At 41.7% G+C, this 23,581-nt stretch overlaps 1 protein-coding gene across 14 annotated transcripts in view; it reads left to right on the forward strand.

Annotated features, from left to right (window-relative positions):
- The window catches only part of PUM1 (pumilio RNA binding family member 1), a 193,194-nt gene that overhangs the window by 39,538 nt on the left and 130,075 nt on the right, over nt 1–23,581 (forward strand). For 11 of the 14 annotated variants that reach the window (XM_029619108.1, XM_029619118.1, XM_029619119.1 and 8 more), the window contains 2 exons: nt 643–753; nt 17,584–17,652. In XM_029619108.1, the coding sequence (XP_029474968.1) occupies nt 643–753; nt 17,584–17,652 (180 nt within the window). The remainder of the gene's footprint in view (nt 1–642; nt 754–17,583; nt 17,653–23,581) is intronic. The other 3 variants (XM_029619111.1, XM_029619120.1, XM_029619112.1) reach the window with 1 other exon arrangement.

The following is a 23,581-nucleotide window of genomic DNA, read 5'->3' on the forward strand; positions in this document are numbered from 1 at the left end:
TTTGGATGTATGTTTTTTTGCACTTGATATTGCATCAGCCTGTCAGTGGGTGAAAAATGACTGAGCAGAATCATTGGTATTCGTGTAACTTGATTACAGGAAGTAAAGGTGTGTTTTGCCTTGCAAAAGGAACCCCAAGTTCTCCATTTTATCCACAGAACAGATAATTACAGACATGCATGCACCGCTGCTAGAAGTGAAAACCCCGATCCACTCATTCGATCCTAAGAGTTATGGTAAACTCTGTATCCCAGTACAGCAGATTCCAGGCTTGAGTTTTAGAAGTGGCTTTTAGCCAAAAGCAAGTTACAACCACTCTGCTCCCTCCTCACTATTATTCAGGTTTAAAGTTTTAGTAAACTAGGAAGTCACTGCCAGTGAGTTCACAAGTACTGTGAAAGTCCCGGTTTAATATTGTCTACCCTCTGATGTGAAAGATTGCCAGAGAGTATCTACAGACCAAACGTTATTGAGGATGGGGAGGTAGAGGAGATTTTCTGCTGCTCAATCCCAAGAAAAGAATATTGGCTTCACTTTAATAATTCAGTTTGGGCTAAAGCTTTGCCACTACATTTTTCACCAGGTTTGAAATTTATTTAGTTTTCATTTTTTTTCCTTTCATCCCATGCTTCTCCCTCCTAGACTCCACTCTGTCTCCACAATGTTTTGAAGGGTGCCTGCAATCAAACAGCGCTCACTGCCCAGGATTTCATAGCTTTGGTAAACAAAAACGGCATCACATGGAATCATCAGGTTGGTTCTGGACTTTATGGGAAAGTGATCAATTAAGCACCCAGAATTTATTTTTTTTTTTGTGTCCCAAGTAATTGCTCAACTAATACTTTTCACAGTTATACTGAACCTGTTTTTTATACAGATCAAGAATCCAATGATGACCACTGTTGGAAACAGGATACTGGACTTGATGGACCTTTGGTCTGACCCATTTACAACAACACAGTTATCTAGCCCCAGGGTACATGACCCAGGATTTTTCATATGCTGTGTTCACCTCAAATATGCAAGCATTTGATCTCCCAGAAATAAAGGGAATTAGCTTTATGTTCTTTCTGTCCTAGTTCTGCAGTGGGGCAGAAAGATGGGCTCCACATAAACTGATACAGAGCAAAGGGTATCCTGTTGTACTGTGAACATCTGCCTCTGATGTCCAGCTCCAACTGGAAGACACCAAATTAGCCACAACATGGCAGGTTTACAGTACACACCATAGATCATGGAACTGCTTATTATGCTACAAAATTATGATATTGTCACTGATGACCCACATAGCACCAAAGAATATTTACACAACATTTATTAACATTAAAATAAGAACATAAGTACTTACCATACTGAGTCAAGCCCAGTATCCTGTTTCCAACAATGGCCAATTCAGGTCACAAGTACCTGGCAACATCCCAAACAGTAAATAGAGCCCATGCTGCTATGGTGCGGTGATAAGTAGTGGCTATTTCTTAATTCTCTGAGGACAAGCAGGATGGGAGTCCTCACAGATGTGTGATATCAGATGGCGCCCCACTACAGGAAACTTATGTTAAAGTTTCTAGAACTTTAACTAGGCACACTGAGCATGCCCTATAGCACGAGTCCAAGCGGGATCCCTCTCCACCCTCTCTCTTTCCGCAGAGCCTTGTAGAAAACTGTCCTTTCATGCGTTTTTTGCGGGTTTTTTCATGGTATTCTGTCGCCGGGTCCTTCCCTGTGCATTCCTGTAGTGTTCCTAGTCAGGGTTTTCGGCAATTCTGATAAGTTTCCTTTTGCAGTCGATTCCTTGTGGAGGTGGTGCCTTGATGCCTGCTGCCATCGTTTTCGGTTTGGGCCCCTTTTGTTTCGTCCGATGTGGCCATGTCCGGTTTTCAGCAATGCACCTGGTGCCAAAGGACCTTGTTCATGACTGATCCGCATGAGATACGTGTCTGCCTGGGGACGTCGCATGATGTACGGGGTTGCCACTTATGTGTCCAGATGACCCTGAAGGGGGGCTGTCTGCTTCAACTCAACAAGATGGAACAGTTCTTCGGGTCGAAGAAGTCCGAGGCATTGGCGGCAACAGCATCAAAGGACCAAGGAGCTGCACCGATGGACGCCGAGCTGAGGATGTTGGGTTCCTCGTCATCGGGAAACTTGGACAAGTTATCCATATCGAGTCGCATGTATTAAGCGTTTTTCCCGTAGGCACAAACTGGGAAAACACTTTAGCAACTTGCCCAAAAGAAAAAGCCTCACCCAAAACGCTTAAACACAAGTTTTGTGTGTATAAGGAAAAAAAGACCTCCGAATTCCCAAATGTGTATTTGCACACACATCTTGGCATAGGATTTAATAATCATCGGTCCTAAAAACCTCCTATGTGCACACTTTAATTTAGTTAATCCTAATTTTTTCTTCTTTTTACTTTTATAGTTAAACTTGAGATGTCAAGGCAGTCCTCTGTTCATATTTATTCATTACTTGCACAAAAACAGCAATAAACTTATCTGTAAGAAGAAAAAAAACCCCAGAATTGGCTTTGAACTGGAACAAAACAGAGTTGCAGAGCTGAGCTGCTTCAGGGCTCTTCAGCACTCTGAAGTTTCATCAGATATCCCACTTTTTAAGGAGAGCGAAAAGATGTGCTCCCACGCCTTCAAGAAAAGATTGTTTGTTTGAGTTATCCATAGGCACTTGCCAGAGACTACTAAAAAAATGTTTCTTTGTGTCTTATGCAAACGTAATTTGTCTATTTCTTTAGCTCTAGCTGGAGAAGTAGAAGAGAAGTGGGGTGTGCTGAATTGCAGCAGCCATATGCTCCTTTGTGTATGCTCACAACAATTCATGCTTCAGCCTTTGTGTCCAGGATGTTATCTTGTCTTTGTGTATTTTTTTTTCTAGCATTACGTAGCTGCTATATAAATCGAATAAGAAAAAAAATGGATAGAGAGGGCCCAGAACAAAGCTGTCAGACCTGAGTTTATTGCCATAATCTGAATTCATTTTCAGCTTTGGCTGCATGCCACCTAGAGCATTTAGCCACTTTGTAATTTTAGCAGTATTTTTCTACAGATCTTAATAGTAGTGACAGTTGTAATGATGATTAATTTGCACAGCTTTCTGATGCTAGTACTTGTGACTTAGACTTGTACTAAAAATAACCCAGTAGTTTTCTCTTGGAACACCTTTCTTTTTCCAGTGTGTTCAATAGTTGGGGGTGATTTTTTTTTTTAGGCTTTAACCTGTGAAAAAGTACAGCAGACGTCCTAACTCTTTCTAGGAAGATAATGTAATATTTGTTACATTTATCACATTTTTTAAATCTGTCTATCAAATTTGCTTATTAAAATGTATGTACTTCTTTGTGAAGTCAAGTTCATCAGTTCTGTTCATTTGTATAAAACTTGCATTAAGATTTTGTTTGTAGGGACATAAATGTAGATCTAATCTAGTTGGCATGATCTGACTGGAAAATGTTAATTAAAACCTGCTTTACCATGTAGTAATTACTTTTTTTGGATCAGGAAATGAGTTTTCTTTATTGGAACCAAAATCAACAGATGGCTCAATACTGAAAGAGTGTTTGGAAAATAAATATTGTTGATCATTTTTGCTTAGGTCATTGAAATTAGGAGTTTGGTAACACCTGCTTGTCACCATAGCAAAAACTTGAAGGCTTTTACAGGTGTCTGGTAGAGCCTCTTAGGGATCCAAAGTTGTTTTCAAGTCTGATAGGTTTGGCCATAGGCCCTGTTAACCTGTGTCTGGGCAAGGTGGTCGTAAACCATGGGTTCTTTACAGCTATGCTTGCTGCTGTACGTTTTAATGCTTTTGGCAGAGTTCATTCGTTGTTTGCTTGGCTGGTTATGATTGGATAAAGAAAAGGAAAACAATGCAGCCAAACTGGTTCCAGACTAAGAGACAGTTATGCAAGCAGCCCATCTGATGGTGAAGGTGTGGCTACTCAGGGAATTAACTGAGCTGTCTGCTGCCATGAAGAGGAAGTGCTGTGGATGTGGTTCCAAGTTTTTTGTTTTTTTTTCCAGTCCAGCATTTTGCAGAGAGAGAACAACTAGTGGAGATGGTAAAGAACATCTAGGGAGGAAAATGAGTGCTTGCTTGAAGCTACTGTAAACTGAAGTCTGCAGAGCAGTTAGTTGAAATGCTTTCTGAGCAAACATTTAGCTTGGCTGCATACACAACATTTTACTCTGGAAGGCAAATCATCCAAAAATATCTAACCCGGTACATTTTCTGGTAACCAGTGTTATTAACGGAGAAGAGTTTACTTTGAGATACTGTGAAATCCTGGCTAGATCCAGAAAGATATTTGTAATATCTGCATGCTAATATTTTTTATTTTAAGCAGACTTTAATTGTACCTAGCTTTTTGAGAATAGCTGGAAAGAAAGCACAAAAGAACTGGATGAACGATGGTGTAGGCAGGGCAGTGTTTCCAACCAGCGTGCCACAGAAAAGTCACCATTACCTGATGCTCAGATCCAGGCCAACACCTGTGCTCTGCTTTTAGCACCTCACAGCCACAAGACACCAGCAGTGGCTCTTAGGCATGTAGGAACTCCTTACTGAGAATGTGTGATCATGCATAGGCTTTTCTTCCTAGCTACAACATGAGCCCCTGAGCAATGCACGGAATGCCTCCTATGAGTCCTTCCAGCCTCTGTCCTTTCCCCATGCTGAATGATATGGGAAGAGCATAAACTGAGCACTGAATGTAATTTACTCTGAGTGTTGGAAGTAGCAACAGTGAAGGAGCTCTAGCAGTCACTTGCTGCAGCCAAGATAACTAACTTAGGCCTGGATTTATCAAAATGTACTAAATACTGCATGCGATAGAAAAAGGGGCGTGTTTTATGGTAATAGGCAGTTTATCGCAATTTGCGCTAATACCTATGCGAAGAGCTAAGTTACAGCAAATTGCGATAACTTTTTCGCACTTTGAGATAAGTGCCAGAATGTGGTATTTCCTATATACAACCACTGGGGGGACCATGTTTACTACCAGGGAGGGAGAGAGAGAGACTGACTGACTAGCCATAATGCCCTCACCATAGATAGGTATTTATATCTCTATGGGAGGCCCACCTAGTAACTCGAGGTGAGGTTTAGGTATTAGTGAAGGGAGTTAGGTGCCACTTTGACATTCAAAGTGAGACGTACAAACAGAGCAGTACTCTCTTGTGAATATTTGATGACCCTCGGAGTGAGGAAACTCACCCAAAGATGAGATTTGTACAATGTTCTCTCAACCTAGCTTGATGGACTCACTGAAAAAGGTGTAGCTAAAATTGGCGTTAAAGCCGTGCAATAGGACTTCGCAAAATGGTAAACCCAGCCCACTCCCGCCCCTAACTCCTCCTCTTTTTCATATTTGCATTGCACCATACTTTATGGTGCGATAGCGTGCGTTAACGGTGCTTTTTGCATGCGAAAACGCCTTATAGCATTTTGATAAATGACCCCCCCTTAGCTGGATGCCCACACCTTAACGAGCATTATGTAGAGGGAGATGGTCCATTGTGATGGCTTCATGTGTGTGTCTGTCTCCATGCCTTTGTTTTAAACTGGAAGAGAAACTGGTGGGGCTTCCAGTATTTCTCTAGCTCTTTTGGCCATGAATCCTCTCCATATCCATACTGCCTGCTCTGTGGAGGGTGGTGTGCCACACACCAGTTTTATTGATATGTGTGCCTTGAGTTTGAAAACGTTAGGAAACATTGAGGTTAGGGGTCCCTGAACTATGGCCCAAGTGCTGGATGCTGCCCTTGGCTGAACTTTATCTGCCTAGACCCTCCCCACTGCAGCAATGGCAGAAGGAGCTTGAGGTATCCTGCTGTGGCACCAGATTCAAGCCTGTTTGGGCATAACAGAAGGAGATGCAATCTGCTAGACAGACAGTGCGCCTGGCAACAATTCCAGGTTTGTTGGTGTCAAAAGAAACCAAATCTGGGTGGACTTTCTAAGGGTTTCAGACCACTCCAGAGTGGTGCTCTTGCAGCCCAAACTGTGTAGGGCATGTTCACCTTTATGGATGCTTTCTTCATAGAGAACACTGTCCTGACTATAGTGTAATGCTTCGGCCCTTTCTAAACCCGATGGGAAGTCAAGTTATGGAGGCACAAAAACGAGAAAACGTGGCTGCCTCCTCTGTGTATTAATTGTGATATATGTTTTGTTAAATCTGATATAAGACATGGGTGGGTATCTAGAGGTACATCCTAATCTCTGCTTGTAGGCTCAAAGATGGGAATGAGGAGAAGAAATATCTTTCTCTTAACATTAAACATCTTTTTAAGTTGTCCTGTTAATCCCGGCCATTGGTGTCCCAAGACAGATAAAGGTAATTGTGTAAAAAATGCATAGACTTTTCTTCCTCTTCTTTTCTTGTTCATTTGTGTACAGATGTTCATGTATATGCACTGCATTGGCCTTTTTTTTTTCTCTGGTCGTCCCTGGGTAAGTCAGGTTTTGTAAACTGCTGCCTCTTCTCCCACTGCACCTGCATGGGATGCATCTTCCTCCTGCCTAGGTTAGGTTAGATTTTTGGAAATATAGGTTACAAAAAAAAAACCCCACACCACCCTTGCCTTATATTTGTGTTAATACAGTAAGTTCTGTTATACAGAGATTTTGTACTGTCAAGCCAATAGAATTTTGAAAAATGAAAAAATGCTACATTTGTTGGAATAATGACTGTTGATAGCCAACCTCAGATTTAAGAGTTTGAAAAATGGCATTCAGTTCATTCACACTGCTTTTTGTTGGAATGCTAAGTTTGCTTTGAATTGTTCTCGGCTAATATATATTTCTCACCCTTAAAAGAGCCTGTTTGTTATTTCTTTAGTGCTGCTGACTCCATCAGTCTCTTTAAAAACAATCCTATGACAATTATTTTCTCTGGTTACTTTTTCTTTGTTAGTGCTCTTTTGGCAACCCATAGTTAGCTAAGTTAATTGTTGTGTGACTGATAGGCAAGGTTTTTTTTTTTTTTCTTTTTTCCTATAACAGTAGCTGTCCCATCCTCTACCCCTTTGTAGTGCTGTCAGTTTTGCCTTGTTCAGTTGCTGTGAGAAAGGAATTGAGGCAGTTGGGCATAATGGCGAGCACTGGCAATTGGCGGTACAGAAAGTTTCCGGTGAGGGCAGCCCTCTGGATCTCGCACAACAGGTGGCATAACACATTAGCATGACTCTTGGTTGCGGATCTTTAGAAAACAGTTACTGCAGGTAGATCATTTCCCCTTTCAGCTACAGCGCTTGTCATTCCTCAGATCTTCAGTTGGTAATTTGATCCCATTGATGACATGATAAGTAAAAAAATAATACTTGTTTTAGTGTGTTAGTCATTTTTGTGGATGATTGCACAAAGACATCTTTCCCAATACTGTGGTATTTTTATTCAGCAAAGTTTCAGGAAATTAAGAGTATGTGAGACATCTGAAAGCAGTGGTTTTACATTTTATGTTTTACAGATAGAGGCCTTTCCTGTTTTAGTGCTGCAGTATTTACCAGTCCATGGGTTTTGTTTTGTTTTGGTTTTTTTAGGCCCCATCAAGCTGATCCTGCCACGAGTTCATAGCTCTGTGTTTCCAAGTATGATCGGGCCAACGCTACCTGCTAAGTAGGGAGGAATCCTGGGAATACATAAGTCACTAAAACCCACAGGAAATGAGAGCATTTATTTGTTGCACAGCATGGGTGGTGGCCACTTCTGAACCCTTGTAATAATAATAAAAAAACAAAGCATTCACTAAAGTTTAACAATTAGTGTTTTCAATTTGTGTTTGGATAAAATGTTTGTATTTTACCTAAATACAAAGGTGTTTTTTTTTTTTGTGTAAATTCTAGTTGGTGAAGCAGTGTAACCTGAAGCTGTCATGCTTTGGCAGGTGCTCATACAACTGATTGAATATGCAAACAATAGTATGCATACCTAGGAAATTTAGAGTTGTGATTATTTGGAGATTGTTGTTTGATTATTGGGGAGAAGGTGAGGGACAAGGAATAGTGCATATCCGCTTTCGCTTTTCCACCCCCAGTTTCCCCTAATCTACACTTTCTCTCTTTCCCCTACCCACCCATCACCACTTTTCTCTCCTCCAAGGATTCTCCCCTTCCTCCCTCTCTCCCTGACCCCAACACTCTTTGCTCCCACACTCCTTTCAAGTTACAGCTTCCTGACTTGTTACAACCTCATGCCACTCTCAGCTGAGTGAATGAATCCTAAGGCTTGGAATCTTAGCTGCAAACTTCATGTATTGCAGGCCCTCTCCAGCTGCTCCCTGCTCCAGAGGTACTCCTCCTCCTCTGTTCCCTGCAGGATTACTGAGGATGGGGAGTGGCTAAGCTGTAAACAGAGAGGCCCTGACCTTTTTAGTGTTTCCCTGGAGACTCTGCAATTGATGCACATTCCCTGAGTCTGGGGGTGGGGAGGTCTGGAGAGTTCTCAGGTGTGGCATTATGGTGTTAGGTTTTAGAGTAATGTGCCTCATCAAAAATGGCTAGTTAAAATAGTGCACTTTCTGTGGAACTATAATGGCTTTAGAAACATTCTGAACATTTTTCACATTTGGTTGTCGGTGTGTCAATTGCGTGCATTTAAATGAGGATTATTTTTTCCACTCAGTGAATCACATTTTTCATGTACAAAAATATTAGTGAACAAAGCATATACATATAAGCAAAACAAATCCAGTTGGATAAGCCTTTCCCCCCTCAATACTTGGTGAAAGCATCTTTGCAGAAATTATTTTCTAGTTTTATTTTTATATAAATTTGTGCAGAATGTTTTATTATGAAACTGTATTTTCTTGGTTTATTTCTTTTTCTTAAACTGCTTTGATAATTAATGCTTATAATAATTACAGCTGTAGGTCTCCATCAGCTATGCACAACTAGATTTATTATATTAAACCATTCTTTATAAAACTATTCAAGCTCTGTCAAATTCCTTGGGGAATGTTGATAGAAAGCAATCTTTGTTAATGCTACAGATTTTTGATTGGATTGAGATTGGGGCCCTGGCTGGGCCACTTTAAGACATTTACCTTTTTGTATCTTAGCCTTAGCTATGCTGGAATGGCTAAGAGATTTTGTTGTCATTCCATCCCATTTTCAGCTTTCTTGCAGAAGGAAGCAGGTGCTTTTCTCCTTTTATTCTCTCTCCTAGATGAGAAACATCCCTAGAACATGATGCTACCACTGCCAGGCTTCACAGTAGGGATGGTGTTCTCTGGGAGATGTGCTGCTTTGGGTTTCTGCAAAACGTAATGCTTTGCATTCAGGCCAAAGAATTTCTATTTTAGTTGTGTCAGACCACAAAACTTGATGCCACATGGCTACACTATCCTGGAGTGTCCTTTGCAATATTCTAACAGGATGGAAGGTAGGTTTTCTTATGCAGTGGTTTCCTCCTTGCTATCCTACAATCTTGATTAGATTTGTGGAGTACTCTGGATATTGTACATGCACTCTTTGACCAGTCTTGGCCTTGGAAGCCTTTAGTTTTTCAAAGTTGTCTTTGGCCTTCTGGTTGCTTCCCTGATCGGTCACCTTGATTGTCATCCAGTTTGGAGAGATGGCCTGATCTTGGTGATGCCATACACTTTCCACTTCTTAATAATTATCTTGACTGTGTTCCCAGGACCTAGAAATTCTTTTATACCCATCCCCAGATCTGTGCCTTTCCACAACTTTTTCTTGAAGTTCTTTTGACAGCTCTTTGGGCTCAAGGTTGGGTCTTTGCTTTGAAATGCATTACCCAGGAGAGAGAACCTGTAGGAACGGCTGAATTTATCCTGCCATGATATGAATGGGTAATATTAACAGGTGGGGCCAATGCACTTTGGGGCAGATTTTCAAAGGCTACATGTGTAACATAGGAACATAAGAAATTGCCATGCTGGGTCAGACCAAGGGTCCATCCAGCCCAGCATCCTGTTTCTAATAGAGGCCAAACCAGGCCACAAGAACCTGGCAAGTACCCAAACACTAAGAAGATCCCATGCTACTGATGCAATTAATAGCAGTGGCTATTCCCTAAGTAAATTTGATTAATAGCCGTTAATGGACTTCTCCTCCAAGAACTTATTCAAACCTTTTTTGAACCCAGCTACACTAACTGCACTAACCACATCCTCTGGAAACAAATTCCAGAGCTTTATTGTGCGTTGAGTGAAAAAGAATTTTCTCCGATTAGTCTTAAATGTGCTACTTGCTAACTTCATGGAGTGCCCCCTGGTCCTTCTATTATTCGAAAGTGCAAATAACCGATTCACATCTACTCGTTCAAGACTTCTCATGATCTTACAGACCTCTATCATATCCCCCCTCAGCCATCTCTTCTCCAAGCTGAACAGCCCTAACTTCTTCAGCCTTTCCTCATAGGGGAGCTGTTCCATCCCCTTTAACATTTCGGTTGCCCTTCTCTGTACCCTCTCCATCACAACTATATCTTTTTTGAGATGTGGCGACTAGAATTGTACACAGTATTCCAGGTGCGGTCTCATCATGGAGCGATATAGAGGCATTATGACATTTTCCGTTTTATTAACCATTCCCTTCCTAATAATTCTTAACATTCTGTTTGCTTTTTTGACTGCTGTAGCACACTGAGCCGACGATTTTAAAGTATTATCCACTATGATGCCTAGATCTTCTTCCTGAGTGGTAGCTCCTAATATGGAACCTAACATCATGTAACTACAGCAAGGGTTTTTTTTCCTTATATGCAACATCTTGCACTTGTCCACATTAAATTTCATCTGCCATTTGGATGCCCAATCTTCCAGTCTTGCAAGGTCCTCCTGTAATGTATCACAGTCCTCTTGTGATTTAACTACTCTGAATAATTTTGTATCATCCACAAATTTGATAACCTCACTCGTTGTATTCCTTTCCAGATCATTTATAAATATATTGAAAAGCACCGGTCCAAGTACAGATCCCTGAGGCACTCCACTGTTTACCCTTTTCCACTGAGAAAATTGACCATTTAATCCTACTCTCTGTTTCCTGTCTTTTAACCAGTTTGTAATCCACAAAAGGACATCACCTCCTATCCCATGACTTTTTAGTTTTCTTAGAAGCCTCTCATGAGGGACTTTGTAAAACGCCGTCTGAAAATCTAAATACGCCTTCTGAAAATCCAAATACACTACATCTACTGGTTCACCTTTATCCATATGTTTATTAACACCTTCAAAAAAAAAAAAAAAAAAAAATGAAGCAGATGTGTTAGGCAAGACTTCCCTTGGGTAAATCCATGTTGACTGTGTTCCATTAAACCATTAACTTTTTTTCAGTCCCCCCCCCCCCCCACCTTCCCCTATCTAACCCACCCCCCAGCCCTACCTAAATCCCCCCCCACCTTATTTTATTTCTTATGCCTGCGGTGTGCGAACCTCCGGCACAGCCGCAACGGAGGCGGCCTCGGGACCGCTCCGGACCGCCGCCACGCCCCCTCCCCTTTTTCGAAGCTCCAGGACATACGCACGTTCCAGGGCTTGCACGCGCCGCCGAGCCCATGCAAAATAGGCTTGGCGCGCAGGGGCAGATTTTCTTGGGTTACGCGCATACGTTTTAAAATCTGGCCCTTTGTGTTTGAAGGTGATTGGTTACACCAGAGCATTAAGTATTTAGGATTGCTACAGAAGTATGAGGCGGGTGGGCACTTATCCAATGTTTTATTTCTGCTTCATTTTCTAGGGAATTCTGGAATATATTTTTTACTTGGCAGTTGGGTAGGATGTGTGGATACATGAAACTGGTTTAATGCATTTCACTTCAGGCTTTAAAGCAAGAAGAGAGGTGACATTTTGGAAGGAGGTGTAGTCTCGCTCTCTTGCTCCCCCCCCCCCCCCCCCCACAGTTGGGAGAGATGGCCTGATATAGACCGTATTTTGCGCTCTATAAGACGCACCTAGGATTCAGAGCGGGAAAATGGGGGGGGAAAAAAAAGGGTGTGCTAAATTGGCTCTGTTCCTGGCAGTCTGATGGAGCAAATTAGGGGAGGGCATAAAATGTTTTTGGGTCTGCATTTCATTTTCGGGTCTGGGGAGGGCCATTTCTGTCCACACCCCAGATCAGAAAACGTTTATCATTCTCTTTGTTGGGAAACAAAACAAAAAACCCCACCCTCCTGACCCCCCCCCCCCAAGACTTGCCAAAAGTCTTTGGTGGTCCAGCGGGGGTAAGGGAGCAATCTCCTGCACTCGGGCCGTCGGCTGCCAGTATTCAAAATGGCGCCGATAGCCTTTGCCCTTATTATGTCACAGGGGCTACCGGTGCCATTGGTCGGCCCCTCTCACATGGTAGGAGCAATGGACGGCCGGCGTCATCTTGTGGGCCGGCGTCATCTTGTGGGCCGTCCATTGCTCCTACCATGTGAGAGGGGCCGACCAATGGCACCGGTAGCCCCTGTGACATAGTAAGGGCAAAGGCTATCGGCGGCATTTTGAATACTGGCAGCCGACGGCCCGAGTGCAGGAGATCACTCCCGCACCCCCGCTGGACCACCAGGGACTTTTGGCAAGTCTTGGGGGGGGGGGTGTCAGGAGGGTGGGGGGTTGTAGTTAATTACATTTAAAGGGTTGGGATGGGTTTTTTTTTTTTTGTTTTGTTTTTTTATTTGCTCCATAAGACGCACAGACATTTTCTCCCCACTTTGGGGGGGGGGGGGGGGGGGGCGCGGAAGTGCGTCCTATGGAGTGAAAAATACATATATATATGTGTGTTTGTGTATGTGTATATATATATATATTTTTTTTTTATACCAGTTTACCTTAAGCGTAATCCTTCATTAGCATAGCTCTCAAAAGCTAGGCACACACAAATTGAGTTAGTCCATTAAAAAAGGTATCCTCTACAGCTTTTGTTGACCCTTATGTCTACTTCATTAGGTAACAAATGGATTAATTGTTACTCAGGCAATTATTAAAACTACTTTGTAAGAGCAGCGTAAAAGATAAACCTGGTATGGCTTGCTGTAGAAGCTTTAAATTTTTGTTTGAAAATGTTTAGTTAACATAGATTAGCAAGTGCTAGCCATGAACATGTTTGTAAGGCAAGTTGGCAGGATGGCACAAATTACATTTGCAGATCAAGTTTACAAGCTGTTTGGCTTTCTTAACAAAGCATCATTGTTGACTTGACAAGGCCTAGGCACAGGGCCTTTCGTAGAGCAGCTTGTCACTTGTAGTATAATGTATTACTAGGATAATAATGGATGGAGTCCTGTCAATAACCAGATTTGCTCCGCTCCTGTGATCTACAGGTTGGCACAGCCATGCAGAAGTGGGAGCAGAGTTTAGTACAGAGTTACCAGCTTTTGTACTGATACATTTAAAATAAACATTGTAATATAAAACACTAAAGCCAAAAATGCTCAGAAGCAAAGTTTAACAAACAAAAAATGTTAAAAATTAAAGTGATACCTTTTTTTTGGACTAATTTAATGCATTTCCTGACTATCTTTTAAGAGCTAATGCTCTTTCTCAGGTCAGAATGTAACTAGCCAAGTTTATACTGCTTGGCTTACTTCAGATGTCCATATTTTTTTCAGGCCTGTTCTCATTCCTGCTTCTCCTGTTGCCATGGTTTTATGATGTGTATATACATGGGTTATTTTTTTTTTCTTTTTTTTAAACTAAATTCTGTAAGGCATATTATATAGTATGTCTCTTGTTTCAAAATAATTTATTGGGTGACTGTGTACAAGTTCACATAGCAAGTGCTGATACATCTTAAAATATGTATCACAGTCGTTCACATTAAGCTATAAAAGCCATCATCTTATATACTATGTTGTGTTCTTAAATAAGAGAACCCAGCTTATTTTATCAAAGTTAAAGAAAAAACTTTGGTTCTGTTTTTTGATATGGGAAGACTAAATTATTGGTGTTTTTCCTGACTTCGCTTGTCTTTTTCAAACTGGAATACCAATTGCTTTCCCATTTCTATTTATGGAAGGAGTTTGGACGATCAATGTACTAGTTTGGTGTTCTGCTGTCATCTATTTCACAGCATGGATGGCGCATGTAATTATTTGTTTTGCCTATGGAGTCAGCATTTGTGATATAAAATATATAACATTACAAAAACTTAATTGTTTACCTGTTTTGGAAAAGCAGGCAGGATAGCTATAGACAATACAATAAGTAGTTTGTTGACATATATGGTTGTGTGTATGTATGTCAGATATAAAATGATCTAGTTTCATGTACCATAAATCAATTGCTAAGAGAGCCTTTTACTTCTTGCATTCTAAAGTTTAACAGTGGACCAAGGAAATCAGAGATTGCAGTATAGTTAGAAGATGACCTGAAATATAAATCTGGATTAGGTTTAAAAAAACCTAATGGAATGAACCAAACATTGGATTCATAATTCACAGTAGTAGCTTTTAACATCTTTTGCTCTTAAGTCCTGATGAAATACTATCTAAAAACAAAACAAAAACCCTGAGTATTTTAACATATTCAGCAACTAAGGTTCTACTTTGTTGTTTTAAGCCCAGGGGTAGGCAACTCTAATTCTTGAGTGCCACAAGGCAGTCTGGCTTCAAGATATCCATACTGAATATGTATAAGATGCACTGCCTCCACTGCATGCAAATACATCTCATACATAATCAGACTGATGCAATACAGTGCGCTCGGCCAAGCACTTGACTTTATGTGCATTTTGGACATGAGTCCAAAACCCCTCATGTAGTAAGGGGATTAGCACATCCAAAACACGCATCCAAACCAGTATACATATAATGGCGCTCATCAAATGTAAATTCATGTTGATGAGGCTCTTAGCTATACCTCCTGATGCAAAAAGAATTGCCGTGTGACCACTGTGCCTATTTGAACACTGCAAATTTAATGCCTGCCTGGGAGCAGGCTTTAAAATATGCGGCACTCGAGAGCTGACACCCCCCCCCTTTGTTGCACTACATACAAAGTCTCTGGCTTATTGCGGTTTCCAGTTCAGTTTTGGTCTGCATGTTTCTATTTATGCTTTGTTAGGTGAGGGTTTGCACGTGTGACTGAGGTGAGGGATTCTGCTGGTGTGTAGTTTCTGTGAAGGGCTCTAGAGCAGCCTGGCTTGGTCCATTTTGCTAATAGGAAGAGTATTGGAGTTTTAAGGCCTGGTGTAATATTTTCATTGATACCTTTTCTTAGGTAAGGTGGTTATTGTTTGAATGCTGGAAGTTGGTGTTCTGGTTTATTATTTGTGCAATTTCTATTCAGAAATTTGTTGTGTCATTCTTAATTAAAAAATCTTTCTCCTTCAGGGCACTTGATGCAAGGTCTGAATTTCTAAATGCTGTTAGTTTCTATGTTTTAGAATCCAATGCTGTTGTATGTGATATTTTTGGTGTTTGTTTCTTGATACTATTTTAATAAATGAAATGAAAATGGTCATCACTCCAGGGCAATACTGGATTTAGAGTCTGTGATTGTAGGGTTGAGATAGGAGCTTTGGTTCACATGGCCATCGGCGCCATCTTGTGCTCCTACCATGTGACAGGGGCTGACCAATGGCACCGGTAGCCCCTGTGACATAGTATGGGCAAAGGCTATCGGCGCCATTTTGAGTACTGGCATTGGACGGCCGGAGTGCAGGAAGTCGCTCTGGAACCCCGGTTGGACCCCCAGGGACTGTTGGCCAGCTTGGGGTGGGGGGGCCTCCTGACCCCAAGACTTGCCAAAAGTCCAGCGGGGGTCGGGGAGCGACCTCCTGCACGCCGGCCATCCGATGCCAGTACTCAAAATGGCGCCGATCGCCTTTGCCCTCAATATGTCACAGGTGTACAGCGGTCGGCCCCTGAGACATAGTGAGGGCAAAGGTGATCAGCGCCATTTTGAATACTGGCAGCAGATCGCCTTTGCCCTCACTATGTCACAGGGGCCGACCGTCTGTACCTGTGACATACTGAGGGCAAAGGCGATCGGCGCCATTTTGAGTACTCGCATCGGATGGACGGCGTGCAGGAGGTCGCTCCCCGCTCCTATCACAATATCATAGTGATATTAAGTCGGAGGCCCCAAAATAAAAAAATAAAAAATTTAAATCGGCCGGCTGCCTGCGGGTCGGAAGACGGACGCTCAATTATGCCGGCGTCCGTTTTCGGAACCTGTAGCTGGCAGCGGGCTCGAGAACCGACGCCGGCAAAATTGAGCGTCTGCTGTCAAACCTGACAGCCATTGCTCCTGTCAAAAAGGAGGTGCTAGGGACGCGCTAGTGTCCCTAGCGCCTCTTTTTACCGAGGGCCCTCATTTGCATGCGAGGGCTGATAATAAATCGCGCGCACAGGAGAGTGGCCTGTGCGCGCGTTGAAAGAGCGGGTGCTCTCCCGCACTTTTTTCTGTATCGGCCGGACTGTGCTCCCATCAGGGTGAGCAGGCTCTTCATTCATTGGACTGCAGAAGATTTTACTATTCTATTTAGCAAGATTAAAACACTACAGGAATTCCTCACAGCTTTTTCATTTGTTTCAATGCAGTTAAACAAGGGCTTCATTTACAAAGAGGACTCTTTCTGCTTGGATATCTGATAGCATCATTTATTGCTACAATCAATCAGGGCTATATCTTCCGAATAAATTAAAAGCGCAGGTTAAGTTAGGACTAAGGCACCTTTCTTGACGTACGTTTGCTCTGCTTCCATAGGCGACACCTGCAAAGCTGCTACTTGGTTTTCCATCTATGCTTTTTATTGCTAGTTACTGCTTAGAAAACACTTTGTGCCAAGGCATCAGTTTTGGTTAAGCAGTTCTTCAAAGCTCACTTAACTAATTCCTTTAACGCTACCCTCCCGACTCATGCAAAAAATACAGGTTGCATTCATATACTGAGATGTTCAAGTAACACAATAAATATATGCAACTCTCAACTTAAGAGTCTCCCCCACTTGTGGGGCCGACTTTATCCTGCTAAAGCTAGGGTGTTCTTTGTAAACGACAGAATAAAATCAGCCACACGGTCTCTCACACCTCTCCTTTAAAGTTGAAAGCTAGCATGCAATAAAGACTGAGGAGACATGGGCAGCAGGTGGCTGGGTGAAAAGGCCCAGGCTTCATCAGATAAGCCACCTCAGTTTTTCTGAGTTCTGAGAGCTTTTCCATCTTGTTGCTGTCAGATGACGTCGCCTGCTTGTGTGACCGCTTTTATCCTGCTGTCTTCGGAGAGCATTTGTTACAGGTGAGCAACCTAGCTATTTACCAAGGATATTATTTTAGAACTAATAGAAAAAATAAAATTTCAGGGTTTATCTAATTGATTTTTGTAATGTATTTTTAAAGATAAAATCCATCTAAAGAAAAATTTGTTTAAATTTTATTTTTGGTATATTAAAGGATCTTTGGAAAGAAGAAATCTAAATAGGTTGACAATAACAAAAAAACAAACCAAACAACAACTTATTTTTAATAATTTGATATGTCCTTCATAGATTTGTACATTTTTGCATGTCCAGAAAATCTTATTCTGTAGATTATTAAAAAATAGTTGCTCAAGCCTTACATTGTTGTTGTTTAGGGAGTACCATAAGACACTAATTGTTTTTCTGGTCTTATAAATAGGTACGTTCTATGGATGAATTGAATCATGACTTTCAAGCACTTGCGCTGGAAGGCCGGGCTATGGGAGAAGTGAGTATAAAATGATTTGGCATTTGATGTCTCTTATGTTCCCATATCTTAAACTCAGGATGGTTTAAGATGACCAAATTTGTATCTTATTTTTCCTGCAATATTGACTAGATTATAACTTTCAGTTTTTGGTGACAATTTGAAATACAGCAGCTTGATTACACTTGAAACAGACATTCTGTTGAATCTCACCTGGAGTTATATCTGATGTACATAGCACCATTTGCTAGTGTGAGACCAGCAACCTTGAAGCTCTTTAGACCTTCCTGCCTTTCCTTAATGACATCACTTCCTCCCTAGCACTAGTCCAAGTTGATGGGCTACTAGGACAGACACCCTTTCCCGAGTCCCTGTAGGAGCACCTTCCTGCCTTTTTTCTTTGTTCCTGAGTAAGCTTGCTGGTTTTTCAGGTACTCTCCATCTTTTCCTCCTGCTCTAAGGGAAGAGGAGAGCTCTATGGCAAGTTTGTATGGATAAGGTTGTTGCTGTGACCATGTTGGAATTTTTCCCCATGCAACAGGCAGACTATGGTCTCCCCAGGCCTGGATCTCTTCTGAGGTCCAAAAGTATATGTTCCTGGCTAGGGGGTTCCTGGGGGATAGTAATAAAGATTGTGATTGTGGACACCTCAGACAAGGAAGTTAACACCACCTATCACCATCTTCATGTGGTCAGATTACTACCTGGTTGGAATGGCAGACCATACGAGTCACCACAGGGTCCTCATTGATGGCAGACAGGACCTCATAATTTAGGAGTCTCGGGTATCAAGATCTCTGAAGACAAGTTCTACTGAGGTCAGTATGACTGGTCAGACTTTGAGAGAGAGGATTTGGTGACAGACCCTGTGACGGTTTGTAAGTATGCTGTCTTTCCCACCAGGGAGGAGGAGAGGGCTTCTTATGGCTTTAGATCATATTCTGGCTGAACTCAGTCCTTATGGAAATTCTGGATTTTAATCAAGAATGCTCCATTCTTTTTAAAACTTCCCAGGAATTCAAGTGGGAGACAGACCAAGTCCCCCAAGCTCCTATACAGACACTTTGTAGCCCCATACTCCTCCTGGGAGAGATCTGTGCTTCTTCATGATGATTTGGTTTCTGAATTTAGAATTTAAGAAAATGCAAGACCCTGGTTCTTCAATATGGCAGAAATGGCTGTGTTAGGCAAGTGGCACTACTGCTCAGGTTAGAGATTGGAGAGCCACCAAAGGATCAGGGAGCTGACCCAATCCTGGGATCTTTAGTGAGGGGAAAAAGAGGCATTTTTCATTCATCTCAGGATAAAGAAAAATGTGAGTGAGGGCTGGGTCCACCTGGACTTAAAAGGGCTTGAGTCCAAGATCCTTCTGTAAGCTCATCAGTCTCAAGAATAGAACATTGATGGTAATGGCTTCTAAATTAGATAAAAATGATAAAGGGGATGGGACAGCTCCCCTATGAAGAAAGGCTAAAAAGGTTAGGGCTGTTCAGCATGGAGAAAAGACAGCTGAGAGGGGATTTGATAGAGGTCTATAAAATCATGAGATGACTAGAATGGGTATCTGAATCGGTTATTTACTCTTTGATAATACAAACACTAGGGGGCACTCCATGAAGTTAGCAAGTAGCACATTTAAAATAGAATTCCTTTTCACTCAATGCACAATTAAGCTCTGGAATTCATTGCCAGAGTATGTGGTTAAGGCAGTTAGTGTAGCTGGGTTTAAAAAAGGTTTATTAATGGCATTATTAGCATGGGATTTGTTTACTGTTTTGGGTATTTGCCAGGTACTTGTATCCTAGATTGTAAATAGGATACTGGGTTTGATGGACCCTCTATCTGACCCAGTATGGAAACTTCTATGTTCTTAACTTACTGAGTTCCTCCAAGCACATGACTTTTCCAGTTGAAGACATTGTCATACTGAAAGATAGGATGCTGATAACTCTTAAGTGCTGGTTGTAATTGGATGATTGCCTCTTACAGGTGACTGTGTGCTTGGCCTACATGTCTAGAACCAATGTAAAATTGTCCCTGTAGGTAGAGACTGATCTCCTTTCTAGGAGCTCATTTAAGTGTTAGCTCTGTTCTGACTTGCTGCAAAGTATCTTTGAAATACTGCCTATGATCAGTGTTTCCTGGTGGTACTATGTGGGGGTCACAACAAGAATTTTTATATATCTGTATGGAGATAACTGATTTTTAGGAGGTCACTGTGACCTTGGATAGGGTAATAGAGATTTTACAGACCCATGAGTTGGTCTTCAATTGAAATAAGTCTTGCCCAAACCAGTCACAGGACCTTGATGTCAGGCTGAGGTTGCCTGAGGGATAGGTTTAGACTTTTTTTAAAGGAGTGGTTAGATTAATATAAGACAAGATTCCTGTTCTGACAGAGTAGGTAAGGCTATTAATGGCACAGGAGGTGGCCATAGCACCTCCTGTGCCAACTTCTGGGACTAATGGCAGCTACCATTCGGATGGTTCCCTGGGCAAGACATCACATGAGAACACTAATGCAATATATGGAAACCGCCAAAAACAAGCACAAGGAGATCTCATTCCTAATGCTCTAAAAAAGCTTGGAGAAAACATACTAAGTGGTAGTGGTAGCTTTTTTTTTTTTTTTTTTTTTAAATCTACACTGCCAGCCATAGAAACTTGACTACTCCTTTATTTAAGTCAGTTTTTTTTTTATCATCATATTTGGGTTTATGTGATTCTGGATAGATGTGCATCAAGTTTCCATACTTAACCCAATGCCCATGTCTTTCTACCCATCAGGGTTTGAATTGGTGACTCTATTTATTTATTACTTTTTTTATACCGAAGTTCAGGTAACAGAATTACTTATCACTCCGGTTTACATTATAACAAGTAGAAAACAATGACAACATATGTCTTATAATGAACAAGGGAGTGAACAACTTGGATAATATAACATAACATAACTAGGAACAGTAGCAGTATGCACTATTAGAGCGAGACTAGCACATGGGGAGGGAGGTTTGCTAATGGGGGGGGAGGGGGAAGGAAGATTGTTCGTGGAGGGGGGGAGGAGGGAGAAATTTCTTATTGATGAGTAAAAACATGAGCATAGGTTCTGGACGTCAACAGTATGAAAACAGTCTATGGGAGCTGTGGAAGACTAAGTAAGTTAAGGGAATGCTTGACCGAATAGCCATGTCTTGAGTCTTTTTTTGAACGTGTTGGGGCAATGTATCAGCCTTAGCTCCGGAGGAAGCAGATTCCACTGATTCCACTGTTTGGGGCCTGCTGTGGATAGAGCTCTTTTACTTAAAGATGTTTTCATGGGAGGTGCATGTAGAGTTCCTCTTTGTGCTAATCTTAGCGGTCGGGAAGACTTGTGAAGCTGAAGAGGGATTCTGAGGTCCAGTGGAGTGTTGTTGAATATGGCTTTGTGGGTGATTGATAGAAGTTTAAACAGGATTCAAGATTTGACTGGGAGCCAGTGGAGCTTCTTTAGAATTGGTGTTATATGATCTCTTTTGTTGGATTTAGTGAGACACCTTGCTGTAGCGTTCTGTAACAGTTGAAGAGGCTTTAGGGTGTAGACTGGGAGACCGTGAAGATTCTAGAAGGGAAAGTTTGGGAAGCTGTAGATGAGATGCAAAAATGTCCAGATGCAGTTAGGCATTTGTGACTGTGATGCATCTAAGCAAACAAAGGTGATGTGGAGTATTCATATAATGTTAGGGGCTGCTGAGGTTCTTTCTGGGACAGAGAAGTACTTTTCATGGTCTATTTCTGATGCTCATAGCATGGAGAATTAACTACAGTGGCTAAGCAGAATTATTTTAAAACCAAGAGTAGGAATTGAAACAGTTCCTTTTTCAGCTCATTTATGAATTATAAGGGTCTCTGCCTAGGGACCTGATAGCTTTGAGGTTTAAAGAAATGGTATCCTGGTTCTTGAGGTTTAGAAAATCCCAGGCACTGCCAACAGATGTGCTGATACAGATGGAACTGTTGTATTTCTTCCCTTCCCGATCAGTGATCTACAGGGTTTTGGAGTGAATTAGGAAGTGCTCACATTCCATGGTTATTTACTAGCAAGGATGACCTTTAGTTTCCAGAGCTTATGAGTATCTCATCTGCTAGAATAGGACATCATTAGTCCTGGACCTGAAAAAATCCTCCACTAGTAGCTTGTACTACCGTATTTGGAAAAGAGTTGCTTTCTGAGGATATGAGAGATTTTAGTGATGAGAGCTTCTGTTTATTTTATTTAGGCATTCTTGTTTTGATGGCCTTGAAAAAGACCATAAGGTGAGCTTGATCAGAGTCCACTTGACAGCAATTTCTGTGATTAGGGTGTCTGAGGGAAAGATAATTCTTTTCACCATGATCATGTTCATTTTTTGGAGATAGCAAAATACCTTTGCTTCTGAAGATTAAATTTAGTTTTGAAGGCATTTATAATGCTCGCTTATGAGCCACAGTTTTCCTGATTTCTTCTCAAAGACAGATTTAAGTAACCATTTGTTTGACTGTAAGGATCAGTGAGCTTCAGGCTTTGTTCTCAATTTCTCCATTCTTTCAGAACACTGAGTTATATTGCAGATGTCAATTTTGCTTTTTATTTAAATAAGGAGATGGTTGATGAGAGTGAAAGGGGATAGACTCGGGTGTAATCTAAAGAAATATTTCTTTACAGAAAGGATGGTGGATGCATGGAATGACCTTCCAGTGGAGTAGTGGAGACGAACAGTGTCTGAATTCAGGAAAGCATAGAACAAGTACAGGGGATCTCTGAAGGGAGTCATAGGGATTTCAGAGTTGAGAAGTTGATGTGGATGGGCAGACTAAATAGGCCATAAGGTCTTTATCAGCTGTCATGTTTTTGTGGGCCTCATGTACTAATTAGTTTAGAAAGCTACTAAAGACCACCTGTTCACCTGTGCTTTCGCTGCCTTATTTTGCTGTTTCCTAGATATTAGCATCTGTTAGAACACTTTGGTCATGCAGCTCACTGTTAATTGGTATCTGTATTGTTCATGTATTGTTTACTTTCATTAAGTATAGTCCTATTGGTATCTGCTGCAAATTTTTCATGTATCGTTTACGTGTTCCATTATGAATGTCCTGTTATCCATGGAATATAAATTCCTCTGCACTCGGGCAGGCCGTTCCGAACCAATGGGTTATGAACCTCTACCAGCAGATGGATATGGAGTAAAAGCTGATGTCATGGATATATAGCTCTGCCCTGACAGCCTGCCAGTATTCTCTGTCTCCAGTCATCCTATTGGAGATTGACTATTGGGGGGGGGTAGTAAAGGAGAAGATTATCGCACCGCTTGTACTCATGAGGTGACACCAATGGGGCGCTCCCGTTTTTTTAAGTCCATGCCTTTAGTCCGGTAAGCTTTTTCAGGCGTAGACTTAAAAATAGGCAAAGCAGTTGACTACTGAGGGAGGCTCGGTGGTGAAGGCTTTAGCACTCTCCCCCCATATCTGGAGACCCAGTTGTACTCGCAGCCAGGACCAGCTGAGCTCAGGTTTAAAAAAAAAAAAAGTTAAATGAATGAAGACAAACAGAAGGTAGAGAGTAGGGAGGTTTTATTCTTTGAGGACAAGTAAGCTGGTAGTCCTCAGACATGAGTGACATTATCAGATGGAGCCCTGACATGAAAAACCTGTCAAAATTTCTAGAACTTTGACTTGGTGCACTGAGTATGCCCTATATCGTGTATCCACGTGGGGGTCCCTCTTCAGTTTCTCTCTCTCTCTCTCTCTCTCTCTCTCTCTCTCTCTGCGGAGCTGCAGCATCTCAGTTTGTGAGCTCTAATCTTGGCCTTTTTAAGCCTAGTTTTGGAGTGAGCTCTCATGTCATACTGATGGAGGAGGATGTCAAGCACAAAATGCTTGAGATCCTCCAGTTTGCGGAGCCTTCTAAAGAGATCATGGTGGTCCTGGTACACGA

Source organism: Rhinatrema bivittatum, chromosome 11, assembly GCF_901001135.1.
Source record: "Rhinatrema bivittatum chromosome 11, aRhiBiv1.1, whole genome shotgun sequence".
Classification (NCBI taxonomy): domain Eukaryota; kingdom Metazoa; phylum Chordata; class Amphibia; order Gymnophiona; family Rhinatrematidae; genus Rhinatrema; species Rhinatrema bivittatum.